Consider the following 16,975-nt stretch of genomic DNA (forward strand, 5'->3'; position numbering starts at 1 on the left):
ACGGAGAAGCGTCCTGAGTTTTTTTTTTATCTTAAAGCGTCTTTAATCTAGCTCAAGTTTTTTGTTTTGTTTGTTTTTCACCTTGTACGGTGGACAGTTTAAACGTGAAAAGGGAAGAAAGGAGGTGGTGAGGAAAGAGATAGCTGGGAGGGGAGATGATGGAGCAGAGATACGGGGGGAGGGTGGGTAGGAAGGGGGAAGAGAAGGGAAACCAGGCGGCATTGGGATTATGAGAAGGAAGCGAGGGTCGGTGGCTTGGGGGTAGATTGGCAAGTTCGGCATGCCCTGGCTGTCTCTTTGGGCATGGAATGTTCCAGGTGCCAGGACTTTGTCCTGCTGTCCTTTTAAATCCTTGGTAACCATCGTGCGCAGCTTTTCAGCTGTTTGTTGCGGTTGTGGTGGCCGTTGTAATTCCGATTGAAAACTAGACTAGCCCGACAGGGGAGGTTCCTTCTTAGTGTGCCCAGGAAAGCTACCTGTTCCTTCATCCGGGAGACTCCAAGGAGCAGGAATCCTTCTCCCAGTCCTGTAGCACTGGGAATGCCAAGAGCACCTTGGGGGCATGGGAGGGGGACTCTTCCTAAACTGGTCGAGAAGGCTTTGGTTCTAGACTCCTCCACCACCACCCAGCCAGTCTGTGACCCAAAGGTTGGAGGAGGGGGCCTGCTACTCGGTCCCCAGATACGCGTCTCGGGAGAGCCCGGAGTCTGGAGTCTGAAACCGGTTGTCCTGTCGGGGGCGTGCTTTGTGAATCAGTGGCGATCGGTGCTGGGAAAAGCGGAGCAGTCTGGTGGGGTGGGGGTTGGGGGGGGGGACTAGTGGGTGAGGCCAGGGTGGGGGACAGGAACTATCAGACTTCCAACCCAGGAAGAGGTAGGGCAGACGCAGGGGGCGGTGGAGAAGCCACAGGTGATCCCAGACGGTCTAGACTGAGAGGCTCAGTGGCCCCCGTAGAAACAGAGCAAGCCTGAGGTCCAGTAGGTGGAGCCGTGAGTCGGCCAGGACTGATGGGTCCAGGAGAGCTCTCCCTTCTCCTTCCACCCTTCCCCATTGCTTTTCCTGGAAGGGGCCCCTTCCTCTGAGCTCCCCCACCCCAGGAGAGGGCGCGATCTTGCGATCTTACCTGGCTTTGCCTCAGGGCAGACATCCTGGGGGGGAAGGCTCTGCAGGGGTTGAGGTTGGCAGTTGGAGTCCTGAGGCCCTCACACTTCATCCCAGAGGAACAAGGAATCTTCGCGAAGCCAGCCTGAAGTGGGGAGAGAAGCAGCAGCGCCCCCAGAGAGCAGCCCCGCCCCTGCCAGAGTCCTCTCACCGTCGGCTCGATGCTGGCCTCCGTGTCCCCCGATACATGCGTGCGGTATCCAGCCTGTAGGAACTTATAAAGGGGGCGGGTGGGGGGGTGCGGTCTAGATAATTCTCTCTTCGTGGCCTGTTGGAGTTTCTCTATTCTCCCACCTGGGTCTGACCTCCCTTCTCAAGGGGCCTCCACGCGGCTCTCCCTCACTGCCCCCCTGCCCAGCCCCACCGGTGGGGAGCGGGGTAGGTCCCTGATGAGACTTTTTACTGGCCCCTCCGTGCCAGAGGGCTCAGAGTTGCTCCGTCAGAAGCCACTGGTTTTCAGAGGGGCATCCTGGCCAGTCAGGTGCAGAGCATCAGGAGCTGGGAGGGCTAAGTCCTGGTGGCCGAGGGACAGGCTTGGAGGCCAGAGAACCTTGGGTTTGAGTCCCGTGTCGGGACTTAACTGGCTCTGCGACCTGGGGCTGACTAGGTAGACCTCCTGTGAACTTCAGTTGATGCGGGGGAGAATAACAACACCTACCTGCTTAGAGCAGTGCCGTCCGGTAGAACTTTCTGCCACGGCGGAAAGGTCTAGCTCACCGTCCAGTATGGTAGCCAGCAGCCGCACGTGTTTATGGAGCCCTTGAAATGTGGCTGCTGTGAGAATCTGAGTTTTACGTTGAGTTTTCATTAACGTTCACTAGCCCCCCGTGGCTCGTGGCTTCATCTGGTGGAGCGTGCGGCCATAGGGAGCGTTACAAGGATCACATAAGATGATGCCTCTTGATTGCTCGGTACAGCCCCCCCCTAAGACCCACTTGTATGTACTTCCAGACTTTGATTCCGGGGCTGGGAGGGCCCCAGACAACGCCTCTGAAGAATCCAGGGAAACGTGTGCAGCCACGTGTAGATCAGGGTGGCTCGGTCTGGGCATTCTTGACATTTGAGGCTGGATAATTCTTTGGGGTGAGGCTGTCTCCTGTGTTTCCCAAGATCAGCAGCCTCCCTGGCCCCTACCCACTAGCTGTCAGTAGCGCCTCTCCAGTTGTGACACCCCTGTCCCCAGACATTGCCAAAGCCCCCCCCCCCCCCCCTCCGCCCCGGGGAGCACAGTTGCCCCTGGTTGTGAACCCTTGGTGTAGGGGGAAGGATTCTCGATTGCAGAGCAGGGAGAGTTGGTCGCCACCGTCTCGCTTTGTGACCCAGGGCGGCTCTTTGCCCTCTCTGGGCCTCATTTTCCTTATCTGTAAAATGAGATGTTGAACGTGGTGGTGATTTGGGAGGAGGTCTGTTTGAGAGGGAACTGATCCATAAACAAGTTGCTAAATAACCGATCGTGATTTTTATGGCCTATGAAATGCCGCCCCTCCTGCCATCCTTGTCTAGGGAGAGAGGACCCTCTGACCCCTTTAATCTAAGAAGGCACCCGCTTGTTGGTGGTGAACTCAGTGGTGGGTGGATAGAATGGGGCTCTGTGTCTGCCCACAGTCAGCCTGTCCCCCCCCCCACCCCCCACACCTCATTTTCCTTTCCTGCCACCCAGATTTGCCAGCCAGCCTCTGTCCTTAAAAAGTCCTAGCCAGTGTTTCATTTGTAGTGCTGACCTTATGGGGAGACCCCCAAAATTTAACGAGCTGCCTCTGCAAGGGTAATGTGACTTTTACAGCCTGTTGAGGGGCAAGGGGAGATTTGCATAATGTTCTAAGGGGGATTAGGTGGCTGGGGGTTGCCATGGCAACCCCACAGGGCTGAATTGAGAATTTTTCCTCCTGGCGGGAGTTGGCCAATGGAGTCTGGGAAGGTGGGGGAGGGAGGCAGAGGGTTATCTGAGGGGAGGGAGGGGATGGAGGGCCCAAGGGATGGGGGGGGGGGGGGTGGGTAGTGGCGCCTGGGATGAATGGGCAGTGTTGGGGGAAGGTCTAATCTGAAAAGGCTTTCCCTGTTCTGTCTACACAAGCAAGCTCTTTGAGGGCCATCCCCTGGAGTGGGGGTGGGAGGCAAGCAGAGTTTAATGTGTTTGGGAACCAAGAAATTAAAGTGAACAAATATTTAAAGATTATTGGATCTTGTTAACAGGAAGCCCGGTGGATGGAGATTGAGAATCTGAGAAATGAAAGTCATAGAGTCTTAGAGCCGGGGAGGGACTTGGCTGTCACCTAGGCCCAGGTTACTCCCATGGAGTGGCGTCTAACCCTGTGTCCCTGTTGAGTCGCCATTGAATGCTCCTCAGGACGGGGCGCTCACCCACACGCAGCGCCTGATTCATTTTTGAGAGCTCTCGTTCTTATACCGGGCCCAAATCTGCCTCCTTCATGCAATGGAAACTGAAGCCCGAGTGCAGGACAGGCCTGGGGCTGGAGTGCAAGTCCCTAGACTTCGCCTTGCCAACTCTTTCCAGGGCCAGTAGCCTAGGTGCATCCTCTCCCCCAGTCCCCACACACACTTTCCCCTTCCTCAGCTCACTGTTCCTGATCCACTCACTCCCTAGACTCCCGAAGGAAATGCCGGAGATTTCTAGCAGGCAGAGAAAAGGAAGGCGGGTTTCCTTCTCGGGGAGCACGGGGAGGGTCCTGTCACAACCCCGGGCACCCCAGACTCTTCCCTTCCGTAGGGCTTAGCTGGATGAAGGCGAGAATACTGGATCTTCGCTGCCGTCCTTCTCTGTGTGAAGGACACGGGGACTAGCACACACAGTGTCTGACATAAGCCGGCCCCAGCCAGCGTCCTGTTCCCTCCCTCGGGGGACAGATCGTCAGGGTCACACCAGGCTGGGCCTTTTCTTGTACCAAGCCCTCCCGGCATAAAGAATTCAGCAGGCTTCCTCGGAAGGCATAAATATTTAATGGCATTGTAGTTATATATAATTTGATCAATATGTCAGTGCTAAAAGGGCCTTTAAGGAGGCTCACCTATCATTGAGTGATCTGTGATGTAAACCCTGCCAGCCCCTCCAGAAGCAGAGGTCATTATCTCCCTCAGCTGCTAAGTGGATCATTTATTTGCCCCCCTTCTTAAAGGGGGGGGGGTGGTGGTGGTGGTGCTGTTTTCCCCTAGAGCCTGTGGGGCCAGGACTCCCCATGCCGGCTCTTGCTGGAGGTCTCACCCCGCTTCGTGCCTGGACTTCCTTCCCGCTGGTGATAAAACACCCACTTGCTTTATCTGAGTTCTCTCCAAGCTCGATCTGAGCAGAAACTGCCTGGCAAGGAATTTCTTGGTACAGTCCAATAATTGAGGGCCTATCAATTTAGAATTGCCTGGGAAAAGCAATGGGATATTTTGAGTTAAAATTACTCCAGCGCATTGTTCCAGAACCTTCCAGCATTTGGTTGCTTAGTGGTTGTGGTGCCCGGCTGCTGCACCCTCCCTCTGCTGCACAGCCCCCAACTTCCCCTTGTGCCCCTCTGATTTTAATTCAAGATGAAGCAGATTCACTTTGAACACCCCGGGACTTGAGTCCGAGAACCAGGTCAAACCCGGCTAAAATTCAAGAACCCCAGGGTGGACCGGGTCCCCACCCCAAACACACACGTTTCTCGAGAAATCTGTGGCCCGGCCACCAGGATGAGCCCTTCGGACAGTAGCTGCTTGACACTGACAGATGGGATGTCACTGCTCTTGAATGGTTTGTGCTGTGAGGACTGCTCCTGGGGACTGAGTCAGCCAGCGGCAGCCCAGCCCCCGCCCCCCCCCCCCCCCCCAAAGCCCAGCCACGCCTCCAAGTGGCTGGAGGTGGCTTGTCCCTTCTCTCATCATCCTTTAAACTCTTGCCCTGCTCCAATTTACTGAGGAGCGCTATGCCACAGAGCAACTCAGGAATGGTTAGCAGGCTAAAACTAAGTGACCTCGCCTAGATCTTACAAGGTACCACTTGGCCACTGTTGTGTAGACAACCAAATTGAAACCTGGGGGAGAGAAGTGATTTGCCCAAAGCCACACGGCTAGATAGATGGACGCAGAAGAGCTGGGGGGTGGGGGTGGGGTGGCTTTGGGTCACAACGTGCTCTTTATTTTACCTTTTTTAATGTTTATTTATTTTTAAGAGAGAGAGAGCAAGCAGGGAGGAGCAGAGAGAGAGGGAGACGTAGAACCGGAAGCAGGCTCCAGGCTCCAAGCAGCCAGCACAGAGTTGCGGGGCTTGAACGCACAACCCGGGAGATCATGACCTGAGCCGAAGTCGGACGCTTAACTGACCGAGCCACCATGTTATGGCGCCCCCATAACATGTTCTTTAAAGTGGCAGATTTCGGGGCGCCTGGGTGGCTCCGTCGGTTAAGCGTCCGACTTCGGCTCAGGTCATGATCTCGCGGTTCGTGAGTTCGAGCCCCCCATCGGGCTCTGCGCTGACAGTTCAGAGCCTGGAACTTGTTTCAGATTCTGTGTCTCCCTCTCTCTCTGCCCCTCCCCTGCTCGCACTCTGTCTTCTCTCTGTCTCTCAACAATAAACAAATGCTAAAAAAAAAAAATTAAAACAAAAAAGTAAAGTGGCAGATTTCTCCTTCTCCCCGTTTCCCATTTGGCTGAGATGAAAATGAAGCACCTGAAAACCCACGGGTACAGACGACCAGGCGGTTTGAAAATAAATGGCAGGGAGAGGGTCAGGTGGACGTAGCTGTGGGCTGTGTTGAGCAGTCAGCCACATTTTCAAAAAAGAAAAAGGGCCAAACGCTGGCTGGATGCTGCAGGCCAGGAGCAGGAAGGCGGTGGGTGGGGCGGGGAGCAAGACCAGGTGGGGGCCCCCCTCGTTCAGCGTGCCATGGGGGCTGGGGCCGAGGCTGGTTAAGCAGCAGGGCCGTGCATACAGGAGCGCAGTTCGAGACGCAGCCTTCTAGAATGCTCAGGTACCCTCGGTTTACAGCAAGATGTTCGGAGGTCCTGCTTTTAATGAGGGGATGATCATCGCGCAGACGGGAGCCACTAAGGCACGCTGAGCAGCTTGCTCCTTGGGAAATTACCCTTGCCCCCCACTATCTTGTTTTCCGTCGTCTATTAGCCTAACAGTCTCGACGTCTATTAGCCTAACAGTCTCGACGGAGACGCGGGGCAGACGTTACTCCCCGCGCCCAGTCGGGAGCACAGATTCCTCATCTCGCGGGGTCTCTGTGCACCTGTCTCTGAACTGCTTCTGTCTGTGTCTGGTAGATTAGTGCCTTCTGAGGAAGAGTGTTTTTCCACCAGCAAAGCTGCCTGCTTTGAACCGCACTTGAAAAGCAATGTTCAAAGGCCGCACCAGCCTCCCCAAACACCTTTTTCCAAAGGCGGCCTTCTTCCCGCCGCCGGCACCTACCTGCTCTCGGGTTTGTATCTGAGGATCTGGCTCAAAGAAGGCGGTGACTTTGCGGGACCCGCGCGGAGGGAAGGACCGAGGCCAGCCTCGCGCGGACCACGGCTGCCTTATTGATAACAATTCCCTGGATCGCCGAGAGGAGTTTTCCGACGTGTGATCTAGTTCCAGTTGGTGATTTGTGACCTGTCCCAATTGTTGAAGCCACATGTCTGGATTTTTTCTTCCCCCCCCCCCCCCCCTTTCTTGGAACTGATGTTTAGGGCTTGTTTGAATTGGACCAAATGCTGTTTTAACAGCTGTTCGAATCGGAAATGCTGTCAATTATTAACCCCGACGGTAGTTTTTCTTTCAAAGAGACCTCTCCAGGCTCTCTCAAAATGTCACAATTTGGCTTCTTGGTAGGAAGGCGTTTAGTGAAGTTGCTTCACTGCGGAGCGAGCGTCAGTGTCCCCATCTGAAACATGGAGACTGTGATTCTAAGTGCCTTCCCTACGGGGTTCCTGCGGTGCTTGGGAACAGCTGGGGTGGTGGGTGTTAGCTGTTACTCTTGTTGTTACGAGTGGCTCTGGCCGGCCAGCTTTTATTTCCAGGAGCTTCCCCCTTGCGATCCCTGCCCTCAAAAAAAAAAAAAAAAAAATGTTGAAAACAGTCTTTGAGTGAACTCACCAGTGTGGTGAGCCCACTCCCGGGGTTGGGCGGCCAGCGTAGAGATGGGTGTGGCTCAGTCCTGCTTCTGCTGTTGGTGGAGACCAGGGGGGCTGGAAGGAGCGTGCTCTCCTCCCCCCCCAGACCCAGCCACGGGGAAGCCTTGTTTTACTATAAATGCTCTCCAAGTATACGGCCACCCCTCCCCTCTCTGCCCTGCTCCCATTCCTACGTAATCCTATCTCGCCCTGCCAGACCTTCATTGGGTTCGGTCGCAGGACAGGGCCTGAATGCCGATGCCCCAGGCCTCCAGAAGGTTCCTTGTCTGTGTGGAGTTGTTCCGATGGCCCCTGGTGGATACCTGCGGTGTTGGGACGTGGGTGAAGGAGGCACGAACTGCTTCCAGTAGGGTGGAAGGGTGAGACTGGGAACTTGTTCTGAGCCGTGGTCACCTGGTGGCCCGGATGCCAAACCTTGCAGGTCCCTTTTCCTCAAAACCAGAGGATGCTGGGCTCCGGACCGAGCCCTGCAGGAAGGAAGAGCTCACCTGTGGGGAGGCTGTGGCCGCATGTTTGCTAAAGGGCATCGGGAAGGGGAAGGACAGCTTCTTTTCATTTTTTGCCTTGAACTCGCAAGACCCTGACACTTGACCTATTTGCTAGAGGAAGTAGGCAGATGGGAAACCTTTTATAACCACCCACCCCCGAGAGCTGTAGCTACACATAGACCACAGTAACTGTGGGGGTTCAGAGCCTGCCCGCCACCTGCCTTCCTGGCTCAGGGGTGGGGGCAGCGGCCAGAGACCCACCGAGAAGGCTTGCAGTTGGTCGGGCTCGACCGCACTGCCTCATCCTGTTGGCGGAGGGCTTACCCACCTCCCCTCCCAGCTGTATGCCAACATTTCATCCACCGGGCCCTTCCTGCCCGTGTTGATCTGCGGCCACGGGGACCCTGCAATAGGAAGCCTTGAAAAATAAATGCAGGGAGGCTATTTGAGATTCTTCTGGTTGAGTGTTCATTGAGCACTTACTACGTGCCAGGCACTGCTGTGCTACTCATTTCAGGTAAGAGGCTTTGGACCAATGAGATTCCTAAGCATTGAGCCTGGTTTGTTTAGTTTCTCTCTTTCACCCCCCCCAAATATTTTGGGGCACGTGGGTGGCTCAGTTGGTTAAGCGTTTGACTTTGGCTCAGGCCATGATCTCACCGTCTGTGAGTTCGAGCCCCACATTGGGCTCTGTGCTGACAGCTCAGAACCTGGAGCCTGCTTTGGATTCTGTGTCTCCCCCCTTCTCTCTCTACACCTCCCTCACTTGCACTCTTTCTCTCTCTCAAGAATAAAATAAAACATAAAAAAAATTTTTAATGTTTTATTTTATTCTTGAGAGAGAGAGACAGAGTGTGAGCGAGCAAGGGTCAGAGTGAGAGAGGGACACAGAATCTGAAGGAGGCTCCAGGCTCTTAACTGTCGGCACAGATCCTGACACGAGGCTTGAACTCACAAGCCGTGAGATCATGACCTGAGCCGAAGTCAGACGCTCAACCAACTGAGTCACCCGGGCGCCCTGTTTAGTTTATTTCTGTTTCTTTTATGTTTTTAATGTATCCTTCTATTCTGATTTGTCACATCAGCGTGTGACAGTTGAGTGACCATGTTGCTCTGTGCAGGTTTGGACTGAGATGCAGACTGATTGTTCTAGAGCTCCCGCCCCATACAGCCCCGATTCCTGTTTCCTTCCCCTTCCCCACGATCAACCGAGGAAAAAAAGGAACAGAAATGAGAAAGGGTCCTGGTTTGGGGTAGAACTCTTCCCACTTCCTTAGGTTAATAATTTATACAGCAATTACTTCGCAATCTTCCCAGATTCCTTATGTTATAAATGACGGACATTTCGCGGGTGAAGCCCAGGGTGGCTGCTAAAACCCCTGCAGTGCACGGAACAGATGTCAAATGTCAATGGCACGGGGGCTGAGAAAGTCTGACGTCCAGTGACCTTCACTGGAGTGTATACTCAAATGTGCAGATGCAGCGGTGAGGCCCATAGGTCTCAGCCAGGGGAATACTGGATACTGCCTCTCTACCCTGCAGTTTGGAAGCGGGGACCACTATTGACATTCAGTGGGTCTCACATACGGGGACGGTCCTCTGCAGCAAAGAACTGTTGCGCCCAAATGCCCACAGTGGGAAACCCTGGCCGCGGTTCCTGAGGATCCGAGTGATTGATCGGCAGAGTGTAGCAATCCCTGGTGTAGAAGACAGGCTGTCTGTGTCTGTGGCGGGTGCCCCAGGATGTAGGGCCGCACGGCCCCCCCACGGGTCTCCCGGGGGTGTGGCCTGTGTCCGGATTCGCCAATCAGAGACATCCTCATTAGTGGTGGGGGTGCGAGCTCCGGGAATAAGGGTCTGTTTGCCAGCCTTCAGACAGCGTTGTTTTTATTTTAAGTGCACAAGAATTTCTCGTGGAGAATCGTTTGACATGCAGATGATCACAGATTTTTAAAGGCTGTTGTCATAGTTTTGTCTCTGGAAGACGGCAGTGTGCTGATGAGAGCTTCGCCGCCCGCCCTGGGCCCCCTCAGTCCTGGCGGCCTCGGGATTCGTTGCGAGCGGAGAAAAGCGATCGCGAGACGTGTGTGTCTATCCGTGGGCCTCGCTCGGCCTTCCTGCCTGGTCACCGTTAACCATGTGACACAAGTTTTTGGTTTTTTTGGTTTTTTTTTTTTTTTTGTAAACCACTCTTCATCCGGGGCTGACATAGGGCAGGGTGGCAGAAGCGGTTGATATTCATCTAAATGGGAGCTTTTCTGGAATGTTGGCGGTGGAGCAGAGAACTGGTCAAGCCTTCCTACCAGTGGCCCATGTGCAGGATCAGGGTCCCAACCAGTTACCTCCTGAGCAGTTCTTCCAGAAGGCAGTGCCTTACCCTAAAAAGTGAAGCCTTAATGGTGGGATTTCGGGCCGGGCAACACAACTGGGCGGGGGGGGGGGGGGGGGGGGGGGGGGGGAGGGATCGTTCTGGTTGGGGAGCTGCAAAGTGAAAAGCGGAGGGGTGGTGAAGCGGGTCCCCTTATCCACATATCCCTTTGGCACATGTGGCCCTGGGGGCTCCCTGTCACCTCCCGCGCTGAGAGCCAGAGAACCTGTCTTGCTCTAGGTTTTAGTGCGATGGGGGAAGGGGAGATCCTTATTTCGTTCTGCTTTAATTAGGGCTTCTATCCAGAGCAGGCAGACTGCCTTCTGACCCAAACACGTAGACCACCTCTGATAGGAAATCGGAGCTCTGCAAAATGTAGGCAGCCTGGCCTTTGGGGAGGGGGGGGGGCCGTTGGAAGAAGTTTCTTCATGTTGTGTGCTGTGGACTTTTAGCAAGGCCTCCTGGCGGGAGGCCAGCTTGGCGGGGGGGTGGGGGGGCGAGGAGAAAGCATGGAGGGTCTGTGGTTTCGGGGAGCGGTGGAGGGGGAGTTTGTGCTTCCCCCCGTGTGACATTTCAGCGACTTGATCGACCCGCCTGGGCTTCACGCGGTCTCTCTTCTTTTGCAGACAGAGATCGCGAAGAGATTGAACACGATTTTAGCACAGATCATGCCTTTTCTGTCACAAGAGGTAAGACCTCCTTTAACTGTGTCCTCCTTGTGTTTCCAGGGCAGTCCAGGGACCCCTGCCCCTGTCCGTTCATAGTGTCTGTAGTTGGCAACCTGGGGCTTTATGGAAACTTCTCCAGCACATCAGGGAGAGCGTTTGCTCGTTCTTGTAGCGGAACGGGTTCTTTGCTGCTGCCTGAGACCAAAGAGGAGGGTCCTGGCCTGTGATGGGGCTAGCAGTGGGTGCCTCTCACCGCGCCCCCCCCACCTCCCATCCAAACAGACATTCCCAGACACTGCTTCTCTGTGCCCCACCTCCCACTCCTGGAAACATCTAGAAGCAAGAAGCCTGGCCAGATAGTGCTAAGGGGCAGATCCTATAAAGGGAATGAGTTCCCAAGGGGGACCCCAGCCCCTAGGACAGAGTGTCCTCCTTAGAGGCATGACCAGTCAGTCTATTACCCGCCAAGCACACTTTGCAAGGGACCACCCCCTGAGGCCTGGACGGGGCTAGTGGGTGACACGAGGGCAATGTCTCCAAGGAGACCCCTTGGTGCAGAGCTGACAGGAGAGCTGCCTGAGAGGGGCCTGTTTCCGTCCAGCAGAGCTCCCTCCAGCTGGGGCAGGCCCTGCCTTCAGTTTCCCCCCACCCCCCCCCCGAGGGGCTGGGACCACCTCCGCTCCCCCCCGGACTCCTAGGTCTCTGAATCAAAGTAGCCACCGGTAAATGATTGAATCTATGTGAAAACAGGATAGGGTGACGTCCTCAGAGTTTGCAGCCCAGTGAGGTAGACAGCTGCGTAGGAAGCAGGTACTACCCCAAGGTGGAAAGGGAACGAACGTACCAAGAAAACCCTTTTTAAAACTAGGCCCGATTTTATAGAGCGGCTTTAGGTTCATGGCGACCTGTACGTGTGGAAGGCACAGAGATGTCCCGTAGGTTGCCTGTTTTCAGCATCCCGCACCAGAGTGGGGTGTTGGGTCACAGCCGGTAAGCCCGCACACTGCTCTCACGTTCCCTTTCTCTCTAGACACGTTTTTGTTCCTCCCTCTACTTGGAGAGGGATTGAGCGTATATAGAGTCACATACTTTTTTCTTTTTCTTTTTTTTTTTTTTTTAAGTATTTTTTGTTCGGGATTCTCTAAGGCTCTTTTTTTTTTTTTTTTTTTAATTTTTTTAAAGCTTTATTTCTTTTTGAGAGAGAGAGAGAGAGCATGAGTGGGGGAGGAGCAGAGAAAGGGAGACCCAGAATCCGCAGCAGGCTCCAGGCTCCGAGCTGTCAGCACAGAGCCCGACGCGGAGCTTGAACTCGCAAACCGCGAGATCATGACCTGAGCTGAAGTCGGACGCCCAACCGACTGAGCCACCCAGGCGCCCCTCACATACTTGTTTCTGAGCTCCTTGAACACAAGTTGCAGACCCTGACAACCCCTCAGTGCCCTAGCTGCGTCGCCTACGAGCGGGAAGGTTCTCCTGCACGACAGCCATTACCCACACTGAGAAAAACTAATCATCGAGGAATATCATCTCCTGTCTAGCTCCCGTTCAAATGCGTGGAAGGGAGTTTTTCTGTATGTGTGGTTGAGGAAGGCGGTTGACCGATGGCCGTCTTTGGGCGCATCCCTATTTTAACTTGAAACAATTCATGGGACGTTTGCACGAGTAATGCACGCTCGCTGGAAAGGGGTGAAAGAAGGCGAAAATGCCCTGCCCCGCCTGTTTAGTGGGCCTCTTCTGCTTTGTGAAGGGGGAGGGGGGGCGCGTCCCCACCTGTCCCGAGCGGCCCTCCCTGTGCCCTTTGTGTCGGGAAGGCAGCCACATCTCACGCACCCCCTGTTCCCCGCAGCACCAGCAGCAGGTGGCACAGGCCGTGGAGCGTGCCAAGCAGGTCACCATGACGGAGCTAAACGCCATCATCGGGGTACGTGGACTCCCCAATCTGCCTCTCACCGTGTGTATAGCCCTTTAATTCCTCTCATTTAACCGTAACCAGAGATGGACCCTGACCTTAGCTGGCCTCAAAGAATGGCGGCCCCAGGGCTCCGGCTTCCCATGGGCTTGGCCCCGTTTGGGGGCTCTCTCCCCATCAGCTCCCCAGTGGCCCCCTACTCCCCACGTTGAGGGAGTGCCCCACATGCCTCCACCTCTAAATTCATCAGCCCCCAGCCTCCCCAGGGGGTGGGGCTCCGAGGTCACCCTCACACCCAGCCTCCTCCTCAAGCCTCCCTGGGGGGGGGCCTGTCCGCCCTGTGTCCCCTCCCTGGCAAAGGTCTGCCCTTCTTTGGCCACCTGGGATCAGAACTGTCTCTGCTGTACTGTTGATGTGAAACGTGCTGTGGAATTTGGGTTTGGGCTTTGTCGTGCCAGGCACTGAGCCGCCTGGGGGGCGTTGGTCACGCACCCTTAAGAATTCTAGTGGGGGGTGTTCTGGAAGTCCTGTCTCCCCAGGAGCAGGGAAAGCATCCAAGAATGCTTTGGGAGGTCTGCTTCTGGTGGGACCCCTCAGTGGAGGGAGGAAGCCAGATCCCTCCCCTTTTGCGTCCCTAACTCGCATCTTGGATTCACGAGGCATCTTTCTGCTGCTTTGAGTGAGGCTGAGGACATTTAAGATAAGCAGCTGAGGAAAAACAGCTTTTTCCCCGTGACTTTGGGCAAGGCTCTTAGCCTCAGGCGTACCTGTCCACCTCTGGTCCCTAAAATGAAGGGGGTGGGGGAGATCAATGCTTCCCCTCCACGGACAGCTGGCTCATGGTCCCCAAGGGCAGCTTCTGAACAATGTAGATTTCAAGGCACTCTCCCGGCAGTTCTTTTCCATAGGTCTGGGGGGTGGGACTGGGAATCTGTGTTTCTGAAGTTTTTTTTTAGCTCATTCTGAAAGGTAGTCAGGCTTGGGAAGCAGTGGCCCAAAGGGCTGAGGTCCCGTTGGCCCTGACGTTCTGGGACTCTGCTCGGTCCTCATTTCTCTTTTGTTCTTACGTGAGGCCGTTATTTCAAGGTGCACCCGACCCGAAGGCCCCAGGGTGGTCCGCCTGGTGGAATAAACGAGAACTCCTGGGTTTTCAGCCTGGGGCAGAAACCCCGAGACATGCGTTCTAGCCATAGTTCTTCCCTGTGTGACCTCGGCAGGTCCTGCCTCTGCCCAGGCCTCAGTTTCTGCATCCGTTAAAGGAGGGAGTGGACCAGCCCATCTCCCTGGGCCAGAAAGCGCTGGGAGGCTGGGGTCAGAGGGGCAGAAGGATGCTGGTAGCTCCCGACACTCCCATCCCGCCTCTGGGACCTGTGTCGGTTGTGTCCTGGGGTCAGTCCGGGGCAGTCACGCAGTGCTGTTGCGGGAGGGCACCGGCGGAGGCCTGAGCGTGGTCTAAACCCTGGCAGTGCCAGGGAGGGGCAGAGCAGGGTCCGGAAAAGGGACTGTGGGGAAGTGGTCAGTGCCTTCAGCCGTGGAGCTGGGAGGCAGTGCTCCTGAGGGTGAAATCCTAGCACCGTAAAGTGGCTGTCTTCTCTGAGATCAGCCGGCAGGGGGTTTTTCAGCCCTGACACCTGTGAAGTTTGGGGCCAGACACTTTGTTGGGGGGCCTGCCCTGGGCACTGTAGGCGTTGAGCAGTACGCCTGGCTTCAAACCCACTGGATGCCCATAGCAGCCCCCACACACAGTTGTGACCCCCAAAACTGTCTCCAGACACTGCTAGATGTCCCTGGGGGCGGTGGGATGGCCTCCGGTGGGGAGCCACCGGCGTAACCAACGGCCTTGGTTTACAGAGAAGGGAAGTGATTCATGGATGGTCACATAGTGTCCGGGAGTGTCACCCCTCCCCCCGCTCAGCCCATCTGGGGCCTGGGGCCTCCATCTCAGTGACCCGTTCACGGCTCGGTGGCCGATAGTGGTAGAAGGGGGACGCGGGGGCGGGAAGTGCACCTTGAGCTCTGCCCTCCGAAATTTCTCCTCTTCCAGCCCCTCGCGGCCTGTCCCCTCTCCAGGCCGAGCCTTCCCGGCCCGCACCGGGGCCACAGTGGGTCCCCTCCCCCGCTTCCGCCTCCCTCTTTGGCATCAAATCCTCTTATGAAAATAACTTTTTTTTTTTTTTTTTTCTAAATTCTAAGAAAAGAGCGAAATTGGGGAAGAAACGCTGCTTGGATTAGCTCCACTTCCTTTAAGTAGTATTTAGGAAGCTACAAGTTAGGTCAAGGCAGCTCGAGGCAGATATTGGAATTCAATTAAAGCCAACGAGTGGGGCCTGTGACCCCCATTTTCAAGGTAATTGCTTCTCCGGCTCTCAGTGAATGCAGCCGTCGCCCTGTCATTAAGCAGGCGGCCGTCTAATCGCTGCGCCTGACAGAGCGTCACAAGGCAGGAATTACGGACGGCTGAGGACGGCCGCGGCATGCTCGCACTGGGGAGCCGGGCTTGACTGCACTCCGGCGAAGGGGCGGCTCGTCTCGCCAGGGAGGAGAGGGCAGAGCGGGCTGGTCGCCGAGCACACTGGGGAAGGCGAGGTAGAGGGGGAGGGTGGGGGCCCTGGGCCGCCAGGGGTCCTGGGCCCAGCAGTGAAGGGCAACTGGTGGCTCTACCCCCGTGGGGCCATCCGATTTGCCCATCTGGAGGGAGAAGTAGCCCGGCCCCCTGGTCTGGGAATTAGGGGGGCTTTGGGCCTCAGTTTCTCCATTTGTGAAAAGACGGAGGCGGGCTAGGTAAGTGTGCTGTGAGGTGCCTGCTTCAGTGCGGTGTGAGAGGCTCTCTTGGGCATGGAGTTGAAGGATTCTGAGTCCGTTTCTTGGCTTGACAGTTCAATGTGTCTGGCGTGGGTGGGTGTCCGTCGTGGCAGATTTATTGCACGGAGTAGAGTATTTCTAGGTCTCCTGGCGAGAGAGACTCGGATCCAACATCGGGCTGCTGTAAAGGGAGAAGGGGACAGAGGGACAGAGGGGCGGAGGAGGGAGCCCAGGCTTGCTGGCTCAGCACACCCCCCTCTCCAGGGAACTCAGATATCCTCGAGGGAAGACGGGCCGGAAGATGTCTCTGTGCCAGCCGGGGCCTGGCAGGACCCAGTTATCGTAGACCCCATTCTGTTACAGGCCCGTTTTTTCTTGGATCCAAATTGCTGAAAGGGTCAAGATTCCTAAGCATGGGGCTGGGGGGGGGGGTGGGGGGTGGGGAGCGGATTTTGTCCCTTGAGCAGTATCCTGCAGAAGGCATCCCTAGGCAGATTAAAGACCCTGTGAGCTGACCTAGCAACCGTTCCCAGACTCCTTTTTTTGTTGGTGGTTCTGTTTTGTTTTTACGTTCTGCGCTGGCCCATGGTAACGGAACCTGACGAGCAGAGGGGGTTCATCTGCACGCTGACAGCGTGGTCTAGATTCCTTTGGAAATGTATTCGTGGGAGGCATGTGATAAAGCATTGACTTTTTTTATTGTTTTCAGCGGGGCGGGGCGGGGGAGGGCTGGGGGGGTTGGGTGGGCGGTGGGGAGGACGAAGAGGGAGATTGTAGCCTGTCACAAACGACATGGCATTTGGAAGCCATACCTGAGGTTTTTTGCATTCACTCCAGGATGTAGATGTGCAGATTCAGTTGACTGAATTTTCCACGAGGAAGAAGGTGCAGAGATCGTGCTTTAGAATACATCAGCTTCTTTCGGCCCGGCGGCGCGGTGGGGAGAGGGCACGCTGGCTCGGAGTCCTGGCTCTGCTTGCCTCCCCATCTCTGAAATAGGATAACAAGGGTTGTTGGGGGCTCTGAAAGCTATCACGGAGCACGGAAGCTCGATTCGGCGTGGAGCCCTGGGGCCCACCGGCCGTGTGCGATTAGAAGGAAGGGGGAAGGCCCAGGGCTGCTCTCCCAGCAACCCTGGGAGGGTGCCAAGTGTTCATTGAATGCAGTTCGGCCTCTGTGCTTCCTCTGGTGGGCGTCCTCCGTGGGCCTTGGCTCAGCAGGTACTTAGACAACTTCACTAAGTTCAACCCAAACCGTGAACCTGAGAAGCGAAGCATTAAATCAGCCAGCAGAGGCATTAAAGCGTGGTGTGCATAATCCAATTACATATCCTCTACAAGGACGAGCTTCCCTGTCAGCCTGTCCTGTAAGTGGCCATACCTTCTGAGCCCAGGGCACGGGCACGTGACACACGTGTGGAACAAGGGATTCGCTTACAGCCCGCGGGACGCGTTCTGTGACGGGCTCGTGTTCT

General features: G+C 55.7%; 1 protein-coding gene across 12 annotated transcripts in view; it reads left to right on the forward strand.

Annotated features, from left to right (window-relative positions):
• The window catches only part of TLE3 (TLE family member 3, transcriptional corepressor), a 48,602-nt gene that overhangs the window by 11,112 nt on the left and 20,515 nt on the right, over positions 1 to 16,975 (forward strand). For 6 of the 12 annotated variants that reach the window (XM_045449245.1, XM_045449248.1, XM_045449249.1 and 3 more), the window contains exons 5-6: positions 10,749 to 10,811; positions 12,637 to 12,741. In XM_045449245.1, the coding sequence (XP_045305201.1) occupies positions 10,749 to 10,811; positions 12,637 to 12,741 (168 nt within the window). The remainder of the gene's footprint in view (positions 1 to 10,748; positions 10,812 to 12,636; positions 12,742 to 16,975) is intronic. The other 6 variants (XM_045449250.1, XM_045449257.1, XM_045449253.1 and 3 more) reach the window with 1 other exon arrangement.

Source organism: Leopardus geoffroyi, chromosome B3, assembly GCF_018350155.1.
Source record: "Leopardus geoffroyi isolate Oge1 chromosome B3, O.geoffroyi_Oge1_pat1.0, whole genome shotgun sequence".
Taxonomy (NCBI): Eukaryota; Metazoa; Chordata; class Mammalia; order Carnivora; family Felidae; genus Leopardus; species Leopardus geoffroyi.